Raw genomic sequence first — 19256 nt, forward strand, 5'->3', positions numbered from 1 at the left:
CAGAGCGCCTCTGGAGTGGACGGTGGCTGCTGGGGCATGGGGTCCCCAGGCTGGGCACCTAATTTCACAGATGGTGTGCAAGGACACCTGAGTGAAGCACGGAGCTGCACTGCACTCATCTGTTGTTTCTAACCCTTCTAACCCTTCTAACCCTTCTAACCCTTCTGACCTGTTCTGGTGAATAAAACAGTTGGGAGCTGGTTTACAAGGCCATTCAGCTGTTTCATCTTGTTACTATACCATATATGATCCAAGTTTGGAAATGTTGCAGTTTGTAATTAGGAAAGAAAAGTGAATGTTTTATAGTTTATACGGTAATCAAATAACCTTGGAAACTTCATATGCCTTTCATGATCCGTAAGTAAACAAAATATTTGGCCATGATCAGTGCAGACTGCAGGTTGCTACTTCTCTGGAAATCGGCATCTCAGCAGCTTACAAAACCAAGATTTTATTCTGATAAATTACTTTTTTGTAGTCATTTTACCTTACCTATTTTTAAAATTTATTTCCTTTTACTCATCCATTTATTCAAGTATTTATTGCATAAAGACCCACACTTTCCAAAAGGGAAACATATTTCTTGGCCAGGGCTTCTTAAAAAGACGTTTTTCTTATCAGCTGTTTTCTGTTGTCCATTCCTCAGGACATCCATTTCTCTCTTGTTTTGTGTTACAGGTGACCTTAATCCCAACTCATGACTCAGAAGTGATGAGGGAATGGTACCAAGAGACCCATGAGAAACAGCAGGACCTCAACATCATGGTTTTGGCAAGCAGCAGCACTGTTGTTATGCAAGATGAATCTTTTCCCGCATGCAAGATTGAACTGTAAGAACAAGACCATGCACCACAAGATTAAACTTTGTTTCCAGAAATTCTTCAGTTTGAAAACACCTTTTCTAAAATTCAACCCATCTATTTCAACTGCTGAACTATATACCTGCCAAATGCTATACTGTGTCACAGTGATGCAAGTCACTAATATTTTTCAGTCTTTGCTGATTGCTAAGGGAAGTAACAGTATTCCCATAGTAGGGTTCAAATTACTGCAAAAATACAGATCCAGTTTCATCTCTGCTGAACATTTGGAAACCATGCACTAGCAACCCCAACTGACTTCTGCCAGGTAGAGGCATTTGCCCTCTAAAGAAACAGAAAGAGAGAGAAAGAGAGAGAGGGGTAGGAGGAGAAAGTAATAAGAATTAGATCTGCATTAGTCTCATGGCAATAGATGTATCGCTTACCGCAGTCTGCTTATGCTCTCACATGAAAAGGAAGTTTTAAATTGGTGTCAAGCTGAGCTATCACAAGGGGGATCCTTTTTTTTTACAGAATTAAGTTAGCTGGAAAAATAAAATGAAACAAAACATGACTAGGAAGGGATGTACAACCTAAATGCTCATCAGCAGTTTTCCACTTTAATTTGAACTCTGCATACTGACATACCATAACAATCGTAGGCCAAATATGCATGTAGTCTGCACTCCATCCAGAAGTCTAAAACCTTTCTTTCAACATGCAGAATTGTTGGTCTAAGGCATGCTCCCAGTGAAAGTCCACTCACTCCAGCCAGAACTGACCAGTCCACATGCTTAAACACCTATGTCCACTGTCGATTAACTGAAGCAAAATACCAAAGCGGTTGGGAGTACATACAGTTAACAATTTGCCTTAGAAAGTGACTTGAATGTACAAAGAAACTTGATGCACTAATTTTTTAATGTTGAGACAGCAAATTTATAAAAGATCTGTGTAGGATCATAGATACATCAGTAAAGAAGAATGAGTGTGCATGTGTGGTACTAGAAACCTATCTGACTGGTCAAACGGCTTGGTGCTATGAATTACGTATGTTAGTTATGTGTACACTTCATTGATGCACCTGGACAGCTCAACGAGGCAAGATGAGCATTTTTTTGAGAGCTTCTTTTGTACTGTGGAAGCAAGATTGAAGTGGTGTCCAGTATCAGAGTTACAAAACTTAGTGAAACATTCAGAATTATGAAAAAGGTTACCTGTGAGCCTGTACAGTATTCAACCTTCCTTTGTTATATCTTATTTTAGTTGTTTTATTTAAAAGTGAATATGGGAACAAATGTACAGAAATCTTTTTTTTAGTGCTGTGTGAACTTTTAATAGATGAATTTTTAACAAACATTTTCATTTACAGGAAAATGCAAAGAAAAATTTTTCAGGTGAAGGCAATTTTTTTAGTAGTTTTGTAAGATAAATGAATAATGTTGTTTAAGGTTCTAGTGAGAATGGATATTGAGGTAAAATTTATTGAAAATAGTCAACTGCCAATGCCTTTTGGGGGGTGGGGGGGTGGTTGGAAGGGCACTGTGGTGGTAAAATTAATCTATTGATGACAGAAAATGGGGTTTGAAAAGATGATTGCCTAATTCTTACAAGGGTGTAATCTACATTCTCAACCCTCAGAAGATCTTGAAAAAAGATACAATAAGCAATAAGCTAAAATAAGTCCCCTTCTCCTTTTCTCCTTTTCTCCTTCCTCTTTCCTCTTTCTCCCTTCCCCCTCCCCTCCCGTTCCCTTCCCTTCCCTTCCCTTCCCTTCCCTTCCCTTCCCTTCCCTTCCCTTCCCTTCCCTTCCCTTCCCTTCCCTTCCCTTCCCTTCCCTTCCCTTCCCTTCCCTTCCCTTCCCTTCCCTTCCCTTCCCTTCCCTTCCCTTCCCTTCCCTTCCCTTCCCTTCCCTTCCCTTCCCTTCCCTTCCCTTCCCTTCCCTTTCCCTCCTCCATTACTCTTCTTTTACTCTGTCCTCTCCTCCTTCCTTCCCTTCTCTAGACTGCTTGCAGAGGAACAGCATCACTGTTCTCTGATTTAAGACAATTTGGATTTTTTAGTCACAGAAGTTTTACCCCAATTTTAAAAATCTAGTTACATTGTAGAATCTGGTTTGCAAATCTGAATTTAAAGAAGGTAAAAAGGCCTCCAGAACGGAGATAAGTGCTGGTCTGTACGATTCACCATTATGGCTGGTATTAAGTTTCACAATGTAGTGAACTATGACCTAATTTTATTTTCTTTACTTATAATTTATTTCAATTTTACATTGTTAGGATATTTTTGTTTAATAGGTATATGTTTGCACTCCTAATTTTTATGAGGGTTTTTTTTAATACTGCTTTAGGGTTCTTTAAATGTGGGCTCCTGAGGCCCATTTAATGCTGTGAATTACTGTTTGTCAGTAGTTGAGGGGTTTGATTTATTTTTAATGTTTCTCTTTTTTCCAGGTATCTCTAGCAATGCTATTTTATTTATTACTATAACTTTTTAAGTCATTGAGGATAACTCACAATGACTATGGCACAAAAGGCAGATGGCAATGTATTGTGAAAACAAGCATGTTTGCTGGGCTCATAATCATTCACCTAAAACTGTTTTTGTAATACATAGTCTACAAAGCTATAGGCAAAATGTTTGGCAGAACAGTTGTACTATTTCTATAATTTTGCTTTGTCTACTTTCTTCTATAGGTCAGATTTCAAACTTTTTGAGTGGGTGGGAACAGATTTTCTGATTTTCTGACAATATCTGAAATGGTTTGTATCTCTGCTTTGGTAGAAAATCTGTTTTAAATACAGCAGTGGTCCTTAGACTAATCTCACTTATGCCACTCCTGTGAATCAGGAGCAATTTCACTACAGTCAGGGAAGTTACAGTCATTTGGTCCTACTGTAAATGAAATTGGAATCAAGCCTTAAGTCTCCCCAAGCAAGTTTGTGATGGCTCACACATTTGTTTTACTTCTAAAATAATAGTAATATTTAGACTGTTATAGCTGATCTTAAAATGTACATTCACTTTTTTGCTGCTACGATAATATTAAAACCCCAGTCTGGCTATTCTAAGGTATTTTAATGCCTGTTTCATCCATTCCCTTTCAAATTACAATGGCGCCTGGATAAAACACAGCGATGAATTCCTCCATTAGCTCCTCTTGCCCTGAATGTCTTTCCTGCCTGTTGAGCTAATCTAACTGTGCTAGTCCTAGTACTACACAATTGGTTTAGTATAAGAGTCATCAAAATGTACTGTGTACATTAACGATGAGTGCTGTTGATCAGCATAGATTTCTAGGAGCATGGTTTGTTATTGATTACTCTGATTATAAAGATTCAGTATCTGAGTGTAAAGGACACTCCATTTAAATGATGGTATTACCCATAACAGCATCCCCAGTCATGATCTTTATACTATTACTATACTGTTTCATATAATTCAATGAAGAATTAACTTTGGGGATCCCACCCTGCTCCTGGACAGGGCCTCTCTTGCATGCCTTTTCAAAGTCCTGTGGTGGGCCTGACTTCATTGACCTCTATTTTCACCCCATCTTTCATAGAAATCACTTTTGATTATTTTTTTTTTTACTTACTTTACATACTGTGGTGAATGGAGATAACTGTGTATATGAATGTTGGGGTTTTTTAATTGTCTATGATAGTTAATGCATTTTAGGAGAGTTCTGGTACTCATTTGCTAAGATTTAATCAATTTGTTAATTGAATTTTCAATCCCTCCCACTACAAGCAAGTCAGCTCCAAAGAGTGCTTACTGTGCATTTGGGACATTTCTGTCATATGCTTCTCTTTGTTCATCTGTCACCAGAGGTTCTTGCTCAGTAATGATGTTTTGAGAGAAATAGTAATTTTGTTGGTCTGGATTTATTAGAAAGGGAAAAAAAATGTTTCCTTTTGAAAGGAACTGTAAGCTTGCATCTTTTCACTTAATAATTGAACAAAACACTAAAAGCAACTAGGGGTAAGCATTTCTTAGAATGCAATTATATTATTCACCTGGTTTAAAAATGTTTGCTATTTAAAATAAAAAAGAAAAAAAGCCTGTTTGTTGTGACTTTACAAAAAAATCTAAAAAACTTAAGTAACTAAATAAAACAGTGGTATAAAAATATAGAAAGAAAAAAAAATAATAATAATAATTTAAAAAGCAGCTTCTCTTCACTAGACTAGCTAGGAGCTCTAAATGGCAGGAGCTACCTCTTCAAGACTGGGCTGTAATCACAACTGTAAAAGAGGAAATCTGAAATATGCTTTCATGCATTTGCATGCAGCCATTATCTTTCAAACTATGGAAAGAAACAGTCTTGTTGCTGGCTGAGAAGCACCTCACACACCTCCTCTCTCTTGTTCTGAATGGTGTTTGTGTCAGTCTGCAGCTGTGTATGGTATTATGTCTTATAATCTTGCATCACTTCTATCCAGTCATATCTAATGTAGAAAATTAGTTTCCAGTGAAAGTAATATGTAGTGCTTTTATGATATTTGTGTGCAATATCCCCTCTTCCATTGAGGATATTTGATGTAAAGGAAACAAACTCAGTTCCACAATAAAATACAAAAGTGGTAAAGTGGTGTTGACATGTTTCTTGTCTTTGTGTATGTATGTATTTTTAAGTTCTCTCTTTCCTTCAATCATGATTATCTACTACATGGGTTTTTTCCTCAAAAGATCAATGACTATTTAAATGCCAGATAAGAACCAATCTGTTTCAAAATTGGAAAATAAATGAGGAAGATTACTTTTGTGGTGTAAAACATTACCATGATGTACCATGATGTGGCTTCTTTCTGTTGTTCTCATTTCTGTATCCCTCAGCAGCACGAGAAAACACCTCATCTTCAGTAAGTACACATTCAGTGGGCTGTGTCAGAGATGATACCCAATAAAGTTACATCAAACTGAGCCCACCCTGGTTTGGAAAAGAGGTCTTTTCCAAAATTGTTGCAGTTTAACAAGAGCGCACAGGTTGTCTCCAGTGGACGTGGACTCCTACTAACTGCCACTGCCCAGTGATCCCGGTGAGAAGGGATAGAGCATTTAAGCAAGCTGGACTCTCAGTTTAGTTTTTTTGCTCTGTTTACCTTTTTACTCTATAAACATCAGACTTTACTGTTATTAAAGGGATGCTCTAAGATCAGGCTTTCTGCCTTTGTCGTTTGGCTTGTTCCTGTGATGCCTACTGTGACAAGATACAATAGTCAACACGTTTTTTAGCTCAGGGAGATGGTAATGACATTAAAGCAGGTAAAGGCTGAGGCAGCAGGGAGCAAAGGGTGCTCACTCCCAGAAGCAGTGGACCTGTGGGATTTCCTTCACCCTCAGACAGCAGTCTTTTTTGTGGACCCTTATCCATCTCCAACATCTAAGATTTCATTTGTAACTTCTAATGACATTAATAAGAAATACTGTGTTTGGCTTGAATTGGGCTGAGTGTGGCAGAGAAAAATGAAGACCAGATGAGGGGAGTGAACTCCTGCAAATATTGTATCTCAGGTATAATCCTGCATATGTCTACATCAAGATTTTTGGAGCTGCTGTGGTAGAGTAGCCTGATGCTACTTAAAATATATTAAAATGATTGTGCAAAGCAAACTGGGTCAGGTTTCGACTCCAATTATTCACCTGCACTTGCAGCATGAAGTTCTGTATTTGCACAGATGGGACCACCCATGGTACCTGTGGGTGCCCAGGAGGTCATCCTGGTTGTAGCATTTGGCTTGCTGCTTCCAGATGCCAGATGAAAGCTCCTTTCTTCAAAAGAGCTGCTGAGGAGGACAAGTTTCATTTCCACTAGTGTTGTTAATGAACAATTTCAGTTAGATTATGAAGTATTTCAGATGGCATGGGAAAATGATAGTCACTCAGACATTTTCAGACTAAAACGTGAGATCTGTCTTGTGGCATCCTAGATCTGGCCACCATTTAATACTGATCTCTAGTGTTCTGTGGTTCGAAGAAATTGTAGCTTTTCATGGTTCCTAGGACAGAATAAAAAAGGGTGTCCAGGGGTCTCTTGAGTAATAGACATGATGACACCTCATAGACTCAGCTCATTTCCAGCATTGCAGCAAAGTTCCTTGGTTTACTAGAGAGTGTCTCTGGGCATGCAGTACTTCTGCTACATGAGCACTGCCCATGTCCTTCACTCAGTGAACAGTTTTTGACCACTGCCTACTGCTGTGGTCCCTACTTTCAACTTCCACAGATACAACCGGTCCGCACTAGCATGAAGCCCTGAGGGCATTGTCCTCTGTTGTGCTGTATTTGCTTTCTTCAGATTCAGCCCAAAAATCACCAGAGGCTGAGTAATGCTGAGTGCCTTCAGCTTACCAGAGGATTTGCTGGTTTTTGACCATTAGCATCATTTCCACCAGAAATGAAATGAAGAACTAAAGAACCAGATCAGCAGGCGCTGTAAGCACAAGCTCTGTTCACAGGTTCTCGTGCATCGTTACCACTTCACGTAGCTACTTCTCTACAGTCCAACAACTTCAGCACTAACAGTCCCAGTGTGACTTAGCTGGCAAGGCAGGGGCGGAGGTTGACTGTGTATCTGCTGTCAGCTTCCCTGCCAAAACAATTGCACATCACAATTTACACATCATACTGCAGCTTGGCCCATCACCTGTGCTTGTGAATTATACAGAGAGAATAAATGAAGTAGATGGAACTTATGTCCTAATACAAAGAAAGCTAAATATACATAATATACAATGTCTATATACACTGAGGTTACACTCTGTATACTTGTTAAGGTCCAGAAACTAATTTTGAGCTTTTACAGATCTAAAGTTATCTCAGCCCAGCTGCATTAGTTTCTTACCTTGGGAGTTGAAGGTAAACTGAACCACTGAGACACTTAAATGCTTAATGTGAACCCTCTGCCAAGTGCAAGTCAGTATTTCCAGGAAGTTTACAGTTTCCAAAGATATAATTATACCATGTGTAAGGACCAGAACAGGCTTGAAAGTTTCTTTCCCAATTCATTCAAGGGAGGAATTGTCAGGAATTGTAATAAGCAAGATATTCTGAAAGCTGAATTTCATCCTGATAATCTAATGCGCTTGTCAATGGGGCTCTAATGCCATTTCTGTGCCTGGGGCATCTGCCATTTAGAATGGGTTGAGTGGACTTGAGTTGATCAGAAAGGCTTAAAAGCAGCAACAGATTTAGTACTGCAATTGCTAGATGAGCTCAGTGACAATTTTGTGTTTACTTAAGAGATAGATAGATAGATAGATAGATAGATAGATAGATATGTCCATGTGGAGATTGAGTCAGAGTAAATGGCATAGTTTGCTATCACATTTAGTATCTTTTTACTCTTGAATTAATGTTTTGTCACTAATTCTTGGCCTATACTTCATTCTCCCGTTTTGTTTTGAAAGAGTCACTATCTCAAGTTCAAGTTGTTTGCCACTTACATCATTAGTAGTTTCTCTTCTAGAATCAAAGAGCCTTGTCCTCATCTCAACATTTCCTACCATTAAGTTTCTGGGAAGGTAAATTTATGTTCCACAGATGTGCTCAAATACTCAACAGAAATATATTTGCAAGGTTCAGTTGTAGTTTCTACATAAACAGCTCCAGAAAAAGCAGTAGTAGTACTTGCAGAATTGGATGCTGTTCAGTGGACCACATCTTGCCTCCCTCAAACTCAAGGGTGCAATTCCCTTTTACAACTATGACTCCAGCTTCCTGAGGAGGTGGGAGAAGAGATGACACTTGCCATTCTGTGTGCCAGGCTGTGTTCTGCCTGGCTCAGTGGCAGTGATGGCTGCTCAGGTCAGAAACACCCTTGCACCAGCCAAACAATCTGCAGTGCGAGGTAGGTCATCATCCTGGTCTCCCAGTTTTAGGATGACCAGAGAGCCCTGGGACGGGCAGGCAAGCAGCTGGGACAGGACACTGGGGGAGGGAGCAGGTGCTTGAAACTGTGGGAAGGGCCTCGATACCAGTGCTGTGTGTAGGACACAGTGTCTGACTGGGTCTGAGAGCATCTAGTAATCTTATCTTGGCAAGGTTGGGCGTTACCATAAATAAGATCCATCAGTGCAAGGCTTCAGGCAACACTTATTTGAGATGCAAGGAAATAAATATGTAATATTCCTCTTGTGAATAATGGATAGTGACCTTCAGTTCTTCGTTGGAAGTGTTCTGCCAGTAACACCTGCAGGAGGAAGAGTTACCTATTTGCTTACCTCAGCAGCAGTGTATTTGGTGTCTGCTGTGGATTTGAATTGGGAAGTTGATTTTTGAATTAAAAGGAAGAGCTTTAAGCTTTGAAGTGCTGGTTTTTTTTCTCCTAACTGCAGCTGAATTCATGCCAACATACCAACAGGCTTTGCACTTGTACAGGGTTCTGTTTCTTTTGGCTAGTATTGTTGGGAGAAGGGTCTCTCCCACACCTGGGAGAAACAGGAGAGCTGTTAAGGCTGCCTAGCATGTGCAAGTCCGGCAATGTTGCACCATAAGCGTTAGTGCAGGCAGGTATTATTTATGCTGCTGGTCACCGTGTTTACATGCACAACTCAGTGCTGTGCAGGATAATGAGCAGGGAAATTATTCAAAAACTTTCATGAAGAAAGATGCGCTCCTGTGCTTTAGAAATATACTGACAAGTGAAAAACTGCAATAGCTTTAATCAAAATCACAGCTGTAGTTAAAAACAGGATGTGAAGGAACATTTCTAGGAGAGGTGATTAAAAAAAAAAAAAGGATATAATGTTACTACCAAAAAAGATTTTGGTCTGTCCCCTCCAGTAAATATTTCACCAGTCTCAAGACACATACAGAAAGATGGAGGCAGCTGTCTGAAACAGTGGAGCAAGGAGCAGCAACATTTCAAAAAGCTGCAGAGTGTTCTAGTGAGGTTTGTGAGTGTACACCAGAGGGCAGAGGGGGATATGGGAGGAGATTCGGACGAAGGCAGAGAAAAGTTCTATCTACACTGTTTGAGTTTCGGCTTTGGACTGCTCTCAGAGCTTTCAAACCCACAGTGCCTGGAGTAAACCAAGGAGACTACCTGTAATATTAATTAACAGGCTTCTCATAGCTTAGGATTTTTTTCTCCCATTGCTGCAATGGTTAGGTCTAAATAAATGGGAAGAGAGGTTATTTGTGGGGGAAGTGAAGCATGCTCTGAGAGTGGGGTGCACAGCAGCTGGCAGCTTGCCCAGCTCAATTAGCATTAGCAGCCTGTCCTATCTACCAAGCATGGTGAGGGAGGGTGGAGGTGTGGCCAGAAACAGGCGCCTTGTGCTGCCAAGATGCTAACAAGAAACAAGGAGAAATGTGTCAATGCCCACTGTGGGCTAGCCAGTGTCTCATAAGCAACAGGATCAGCAGCTGCAGTGCCTAGAGGCCATGTGTCAGCAAGGAGTGTCTTAAAACTGTGGTGGAGAAGATCCTAGGAGAGAGGTGTGTCTGTAGAGAAGCTGAGAAACAAATCAGGATGAAGTAGTGACTGAACCTCTGGAGGTACACTGCATATTCTGATAGTGAAGCAGTGAAATATGTGGTCAGGGAAGGGACACTTTGTTCTTATGTGGCTGGACTAGGAGTGATGACCTCTTTAAAGCCACCAGTTTTAAAGAAACTGTTCTTAAGAGTGCATTTGGCTTACTCTTCCTTAAGGCTCCCTAGACCAAGAAAGAGGAAAAAATACTTCAGGAGACTTGAGAAAAGTTGCTCAGGAAAGTCCACTGCTAGTTCAGTTAAGCCAAGTCACAAAATCATTCACTCACCTGCAGAAAGCACTCTCTTACCGCAGTATGGGAGAAACCATGGGATTTGCTGAAAACATGGGGTGAAGGACCTTCCTGCCAAGTTCTTGGATGGGAAAGAGCAATCAGCCTCTGAGTGCGTTTGCTGAGAATAAGGGGTATTTGGTGTATGTGGATAAGATGCTTTCCTACACCTAAAACAAGTTCACAGATTTGCAGCGTGTTCTCACTGGATTTACAATGAGTTTGTGACGTTTTATCACTGTAAGACTAGACAGGTACATGATAAAACCAGACAACACAGCAAGACACTGCTTGTTGTCATAACAACCCGCAATACGACAGGGCTGTTGCTAGGGTCTCCCTGTTTTCAAGGAACTTGCCCTGCCATGAGCTGCATAAAGTTGCTGGCTGCAGCTGATGAGATTCAGTGGTGACAGGGAATGTAAGCAGGGATGGAAGCTGATGCATCCCACAATCAATGCACCATGATCCTTTCCTCCCTGGCCCGCCCGCTCCTTGTGCTCTGTGTGACTAGCTACATTGTTTTACTAATCTGAAGAATGGGGCATGGGACCCCATATGCAGCTGAGACAAGAAGGAAATTAGGTCAAAAACCCCAAGAAACAGTGCTCAGAATATAAAAGGAAACTGCACTGCAGTATGAGACTCCTTGGCATTTGCAGAAGTGATTGTGTGTGTTTTTCTACTGACCTTAACAATGGAGCAGAGCAACGATACTAAAATCAGAAATTTCTAACTTCCCTACTTCCCTACAGGGAAGGCACATCTGAGTGACCGTACAAGTGCTAACTCACTAGGCTGAAATGCTTTAGAAGCAGTTTTAAGTTAGGTTTCAAGCTCCACGTACAGCAGCCCAAATTTTCCAAATGGGTTGGGAAAAAAAAAGCAATATATGTTAATCCTCTTAGTGTCTGAAGTTCAGAGTAGCCAAGGCATTCTTCCCTGTGAATAACCACTAATGAAACAACTTCTGTTTGAAATTCTTCCCTCTTTTGTTCCTTCCACCCTCTACACCTTTCATCACAGGCAAGCTATTTCTTAGGCCTTTGCTTCTTTGTGTTGTCTCCATCCCACCCCCTGCCTGGTTGGTGGTAGGAGCAAAATATATACAGGATGAAGATTTCTAAACCACATGTGCTTTACTTCAGGAAACAGACAAAATGGGAAAAATTTAATTTGCATATAGCAGTTACATACAGTCACACTTTCAGCAGGATTGAAGTGAAATATTAATAATGGTGAGCACTTCAGTATCCTGACAGAGAAATGCATACCACTATGGTAGTTTTTCTCTTCCAGTACTAAGCAGATGCTTTAGCTAGCTTCCTAGCTTCCATTTCCTGCTTAGCCTTTTCTCTCAACTCTCTTTCTCTCTCAATGAGAAGTGCTTGTTCTTGCTCCCACTCCTTCAGCTTCTGCTCATGTTTTGCAATGTCTTCCACTTCACATGCTGGCAGCTTTTCCTTGACAAGTTGGGTGGTCAGAGTTAACAGGCTTTCAGATTCAACCTTGCCAAGTGAATGCAGCTTAGAGTACAGCTCCTGTCATAAAAAGGGATTTGGGTGGGGAGAAGGAGACAGCCAGTCAGTCACAAAATAATCAGCCATGAAATACTTACTTCCCTGTAACAACCAATACATTGCAGTTCAAATCTAACTATTAGCTGGGCCACACAGGCCAGGTAATTATTTTATCCCAGCAAAGTGTTTCAACTGTGGTAGCTGATACCACTTTTTGAAATGCTAACCTCTACGACAAATGTTCTGAGCATTAAAACTAAAACAATGAAATTTCATTTTCATTAACCATTGAAATTATCTTTATTTTTCCAAATTCAGTTATTTGGTATTAACACAGACCAGCTGACGAGTCAACTACTATAAATACAATCTAAACACCTTAGTTTTGTGTCTCACATCAATACCAAATGAACAATTTGCTCCACACTGCCTGCATTAGCCCCCCTCTCAACCCCCCCTCTCAAGAGATGCACATCACTTCAAATGCTCTCTAGCTAACAGCTTACTCGGTAACTCCCATAATTCTTCTTCCCAACAGTTACTGTGATCTGCTTGACCATGTCTACACAGACTGTACAATAGTGCTAAAGCAAGAGATATTTTTTCCAGGGATATTCTACACAAATTAAAGAGTTGAGATTCAGAAGAAACTGTGAAGTATTCCTTTCCTGAGCTCTACTTATTTAGATTTCATGCAGCATAAAATGTTAATTCACTTAAGATGATGAATCATCCAGTGATACTATTTCTGGCTTTATGGAATCTTTAGCCTGATGGCTCACTAACAATCTGATTAATTGCCTTAAAAGCGCAGATACACAACCAAGAAGTTTCCTGAGGAAGAAAGATGACACGTCACTGGCAGATTCTTTACCATGCCTCATTCATTAGATAGCAATACGTTTTCCTGATCGTTGTTTTAAATAGTGTTGTACTGAGCCCAGTACTTGCAGAAATGTTTAAAGTAAAAACATGTCCTAAAGAAAGGTACATCCGTGCTTCTTTCCTAGGCCCTTTGAATAAAACCTATTGTTTTGCACCGCAGGTTGATGCAAAGATGTGGGGAGCATTCACCCCCAAACAGAATGGGAATTCTGGGGCCGTGCTGATATATGGACTTCCAGTTATCACTGGAAGCTTACATGCTGTGCTGCTGGCCCACAGTGCTCCTCTTAGCCCGGTCCATGCTGGCAATAATATACAAAGGCACTGTCCCCCAGCTCCTGTCTTGAGGCTCTGACTTGTTCTTACACAGGAAACTACGATGTCCCCTCTGAGGCCTCTCCACTTCTCAGTGCCTTAGCCAACACAACTGCAGGCTTTGTTGTGTTTTGCCAGACCCTCAAAGATTTGAATTGGACAGACAGCAGATTAAAGACTCTTTAAAATGCTAGGCATGCAGGTCTGAGGGGCTTGGGTATTTGGCTCTGTCTGGTTTTTGATTTTGTGATAAAGAATGGGGAAAAAAAAAAATACTTGGAAGCTAATGGACTAAAACTAAACTCAGTAATACTTAGGTGTATTCATGTCTGTTTTGTTTGAGATGTCAGTAAGTATACAATGCATCAGTGAGAAACATGAAGAGACTGTACAACTTGGGTCTGGGGAAGGAACCTGACAACTACACTCATGTTTACACATTAGATATTCAGCTTAACTTGTTTAGATCTTTCAGACTCTCCCTACTAGCCACTACGAAGGATGTGCTGAAAAGGTGGTTTATGCACTGAACCTAAGCAGTATGAAACTGAACCACAGAAAGGCAACAAACTGAAAAGTAGCAGGACTTATCTCCTAAACCACTACTGGTACTACTGAACTCCTGGGATCTTCCCTGCTCTCCTGTGATACATAAGTGAAACTAATTTAGGAAAGCAGAAGGCTTTATGTCCTGCAGGTACCAAAAGGGCACATTCTTAAGTGGCCAAACCATTGTTTTTTGATCCGCAGTCTCCAGGGCTCTGCATGCACACAATTAAAGAAGGAGCACTACTTATAAGAGAGGGTGTTCCCAGCATATATGTGATGAAATGTTTGCCCACTGATGAGTGACACAGAAAGAATTGCCTGAAGAATACTGGGTAGTGAGCCTCAGCATACTGGATCTGAAAACAGGTAATTACAACATCAATGACAGTACAGTTCCAGATCACAGCTCTAAAGGCTTTAGCTGGAAAAGTCCAAATGCCCTCAAGTTCTGCCTGTTTTGGTGGAAGTGAAGGACATGCTGCCTCTCACACATCATATCCGTTAGGCTGCGTGGCTTTTTCAGGTACTTCCACAAATGGCCATTCTGAAGGTTGGTATGAGACATGAGTCCAAGCATGTGTATAAAAGCCACGCAGAACAAGCTGCAATTCTAGATGGGTACTGTTGGTCTGGAGCAAATCCACATGCTTTTCCTTGCATACCTAGGTGTATGACTTGTGAAAGAGAACAGGGCAAGGAGGAGATAGAAGCAACTGTTTTTGAGCTCAAGGAGAAAGACTGGGATGTGCTGGATAATGCAGGGCTGGACAAAGTGCAGCTGAAGTGTCATCAGCAGCAGAAGTGCAAATTCTGTGTTGGGGTTACATCACACAAGGGGCAGATGATCTGTGCTGGGACAGAAGCTGTGAATGCCAACCCCACCACGTTGCTTCAGAGCTGCCACCTTTCCTCAGGCTGGTATGGATTTCTAGTGAACTTCTCTGCCCTGTGAACTACACTTGTAGGTGTCCAGGGGTATAGCTGGGAAGACTGGCTGGTGCTAGGCTAATGGATTTCAGAGTCTGAGACCTCCTTCAGGCTTAGCTGAAATGGCATTCTGACTTAAGAGCTCCTTTTCTCATCCAGACAACCAGAAATTGTGGCTTATTTACATATAAATTACTGTTGGATGCCTAGACTTCACAATGAACTATATGTCTTTCTTATACTCTGGTGGGAGCTTAGATCTAAGCACTGGGACTGTAGTTTGTTTGCTCAAAGTCTGGGCACTCACCAGGGAACACCTGCACTGGGGTTAATTATGAAACTTGTAGAAAGGTTGAGGTGAGAAGAAAACTACCCTCTTGGAACTAGTCTGTCCCCAATTTGATATTCAGGTCTTGTTTTGAGCACTCTGCATTATTTTCTTCAAGGTTAAACAACAGATACGACAATGAGAGGCTCATAAAAACGTCTCACTCCCTCCTTCAAAGGGCACTTGCGTTTACCTAACTCACTGTTATTCATCCAGGCATTAATTATCAACTGCTGAGCACCCACTGATTCCCAAACACTTTTAAAAAGTTCTAAATGCCTACAAAGCAGGTTTAACATCTGAAGATTAGTGGCAAATAATTTATGTAAATAAAAATTAAAAGGTAAATTGTGTGTAAGTGAGATGAAACCATAGGATACTAGTCTTTTAACTTCCGAAATTCCTTTAGAACAACAGTCTATCCAGAACTGTCCAAAGTCATGGCAGCAACCATGGAAACCAACGGGCTATGAAAGACTATTGCTCCCGGAACTGTAAACCAGATTAGTTTCAATCTGGAGTATTTGATTTTTACCACAGCACAAATCAAAGGAGATAAAATGATGAGCTATGAGATGATCACATAAAATGCACTCATACAATTGTGCCCTAATGAACAACTGTTTGTTTCATATCGTTATCATCAGTGTGACAACTTAAAGATAAAAGGGAGGGGATACAGCCTTACTTAATTCCCCAGACCAGAAGTATAGAATGAAACATTTCTCCTTAATCATACACAAACAAACAATCAAGTCATGACGGTCTCATGCCTGTTACAATTTATTTTAATGAACAAGAGCCACACAACGTCAGATAATGGATGTCTAACAGCATACCACTTCGGCAATTTATCATTTTGATGTATGAAAAGTGAAGAAAAAATCCCAGCAGACAGACAAAAGACAAGTGGCCTTGAGTATTTATGTCTTTGTAGTCTGCTGCTTCATGTTTGAAGAAGTGATAATGTAAGGTGACATCAGTTTCAAAAATGCCAGGTAGGATTCCTGATGCACTGAAGGGGTGTCAGTCTACTAGCCATAATAAGTCAGTATATATATTTTCCTGTATATATTATGGTGACCTTCTATAGCTTAGAATATTGTGGTGGTTTAAGCCCTGCTGGGACCGGAGACCAAGTGCTGTTGCCCCTCCCACACCCTCAGCTGGTCAGGCTGGAAGTGAGGCACAAACCCCAGGTTAAAATAAGAAGAAATTTAATACAACAGTGTGATAAACAATCTGAACAACAACAGTAGCAATGATAACAACAATAAACAGCAATAACAGTAATCAAGACAAAATATATACAGAGAAATACTGCAAATGGTTACAGAACTAGCCCGCCGTGTGCTCCCCGATACCAAAGCCACAAACGAAAAAGTTCCCGCTCTCCCGTGCCCAGACCTGACGTCAGCATGGTATGAATAACCCGGCTGGAGATCCCTTCCCCCTCTCTGCTGGGGAAACTTAACCCTCTCCTAGCTGAACCAGGACAAATATTTAGATAAATTAAACTCTCTTACCTTGAATCGGCTGTAGTACTTTGGTACTTCAGACTGCTCTGTTTCTTCTGATTGTGTACACTGTAACTTCTGCTCTAATTCCTTGACTTCTTTAGCTGATTCTGGACCAGGTTTTGCTTCAAGGGCAGACTGCAAAACGGTCTCCAGAGTGTCAATCTGAACAATCACATTTGTCATTGTTATCATAAACAGTTTGGAAATACAATCTGAGTAACACTATTGTCATGTTTACAACAACTTCATGAGTTACCATGTATTTTGAGATGACATCTGTGTATGATAAAAAGAAAACCAAATTCTTTAAGGAAATGGTACTTGCAAGAATTTTGTACTGTACTTGGTAACTCTGAGGTTGAACATTAATTCCCTGCAACAGAACAACTCCACCTCTCCCTGTCAACAGTAAAACTCCTTGTGACTCAGATGCTGACTGGTATTTGCAGATCTGTCAGACATGAGGCTAATGTCTCCTCTTGGCCTGACTTATGGCTGGAAATGCTAATGCTATGATAACAGCATTAGCATGATACACAATCACAGATACATCTAAATAAGATATTACTATGGAATGTTTGAACAATATAATCTCTCTGCCTCTTTGGTACATCAAGACCTCTTTGGTGAAAGGAAGCAGGGAATCACTTGTTCAGCAACAAGAACATTAATTCCTATCATCAGTATGATAATTTAACAGAAAATGGAAATGTAGGTATATATTGGTATAGGTATATTTTTACTCTGTGACACCTCAGTTCTCTTCCTACTTTTGTCTTTTGAGGTAGTAAGAGAAGCACCCTCTCCTAACTGAACTGCAGCTGTAACATAAGAATGCATTAGCTTCACTATGGGACTTGGTAAATTATTTCTGTATGTATTATTGATACAAAAGATGGAACTGCTATATGGATGCTGCTGCTGTTTTGGAATAACATGATCTCCATAACTGGAATTATTAGATTGCAGGTTGCCTGCATATTAAAGTTCAGATTTTACAAATGTGAAGAGCTGTTATCCTTCCATGAATCCTAATTCCGAATGTTTATCAGTAGGATGAATTAACTCTGTGTAACCTTTGAATCTGTGACGCTTTCTCCAAGCAAAAGGGATCTTGATACAGTTTCATTTTCCTAGCATAACTATATAATGCTAAAGGAATAAAAATTAAGCTTATTTGAAATAATGTTCTTGACACTGAAATGTAATCTTTGAACTTGCAGTACTGAAACAGGATGAAATAAGCAATGAAATAATAACTATGTGCTTGGAAATACACACTCATTTAGAGATGTTCTCAGACAATTTAAGAAAACAAAACTTGTCTTGCTTGTTCACAGTTAAACTATACAGCACAATACTAAACCAGTATTTCTATTATGTTGTTAAGATAGTAATGGCAGAGAGAAAAGAGAAACCCTTCTAGCCAACAATGAATAGAAGCTTAAAGCCTGAAAGAAAAGTGACTGATCATGACTGAGCAAATAACTTGAAAATGTTTACACAAGAGCCTGCACAGTTAAAGAATGTTAATTTGAAAACTTCCCTTTTAGGTAACAAAATTTATTGAGACAGAAAATAGTATTACATTTTGGAAAAGAGCCAGGTTCACAAAACCAGGACCGTGTCTTTCTCACATAATTTTGTGATTGTGCAGGCATGCAAGGACAATGACTTACAACACAGTCCGTACTTCTCAGTGCTATGACATACATTTATGAGAACTGCATAATGGTCAATCTAGTCCTGCCCAAGAGAGACCCAGGATACTACAGGAAAAAATGGTTTAGAGCACTTGAAGTTGTTTCCATCATATCTGCTGCTGAATTCAGTGGAAGTCGACTGACCCCAATATTGATCTGGTCAGTGCTCTTAGTCCTTCACCATCAGGAATATTACATTTTAGTTGGAAATAGTAAATAAAAATATTTTGTATGGATTTTAACAGTAAAATCTTAATGAACATTTAGGTAAAAAAGGCCAGATTATGCAAATCAATACACTGTAATTACTTTAGACCAGACAAGGATATGGACCAACATATTTTCCTTGTCTTCCTTTCTGTACTGGGGTCACAAAAATGCATTAGAGAAAAATTATTTTAATAATAAATCATCTAGGCCTGCTCTTGGTCCTCAGCTTGGTGAAACTTACGTGACTTGCACTATTGTTTATATACTGCATATAAATATATTATATATAATTCAAACAAGGTCAAGTATCTCTTCACGAAAGTTTTTGTGTGGCTCTCATGGTCACTGCTTTTCGAGCTTTACTACAGATTTGTACAGAGATACTTTCAGCAAGTAATCAGTAACAAGCTTGTTTTATAAGTTCCTAGATGTTCACCAAACAAAGTAAAAGTGTCTCTGCGAAGAAAGCACTGCTAGGTACTAGCACGTAGTATTTTTACAGTATTAATACACGGAAGGATGGGATCTTTTATGGTCCTGCTGTACCACAGAAAGATGCAGCCTTGTTTCAGAAGCAGGATGTTCATCACCAAGCCAGAGCAAGCTGAGGAGTTTTTTAACTTGTCTAGGGTTTGTAAGCAGAAAAAAATCACAAGTATATTAGGCTAATTTCTTCAGACTTGGAGTAGTGAAGAAATCTCCAAAACCACACACCCGAACAGGTAA

General features: G+C 40.0%; 2 protein-coding genes across 3 annotated transcripts in view; one reads left to right on the top strand and one right to left on the bottom strand.

The window, feature by feature from the left end:
• Positions 1-2507, top strand: part of MAP1B (microtubule associated protein 1B) — a 73531-nt gene extending 71024 nt beyond the window's left edge. The window contains exon 7 of the mRNA XM_074933282.1: positions 679-2507. Within this exon, the coding sequence (XP_074789383.1) occupies positions 679-834 (156 nt within the window). The 3' untranslated portion in view covers positions 835-2507. The remainder of the gene's footprint in view (positions 1-678) is intronic.
• Positions 2508-11711: 9204 nt separating this feature from the next.
• The window catches only part of MRPS27 (mitochondrial ribosomal protein S27), a 47565-nt gene continuing 40020 nt past the window's right edge, over positions 11712-19256 (bottom strand). For both annotated transcript variants that reach the window (XM_074931398.1, XM_074931397.1), the window contains 2 exons: positions 16624-16779; positions 11712-12114 (listed from right to left, as the gene is read on the bottom strand). In XM_074931398.1, the coding sequence (XP_074787499.1) occupies positions 11875-12114; positions 16624-16779 (396 nt within the window). In that variant the 3' untranslated portion in view covers positions 11712-11874. The remainder of the gene's footprint in view (positions 12115-16623; positions 16780-19256) is intronic.

The sequence above is a fragment of the Athene noctua genome, chromosome Z (genome assembly GCF_965140245.1).
Source record: "Athene noctua chromosome Z, bAthNoc1.hap1.1, whole genome shotgun sequence".
NCBI lineage: Eukaryota > Metazoa > Chordata > Aves > Strigiformes > Strigidae > Athene > Athene noctua.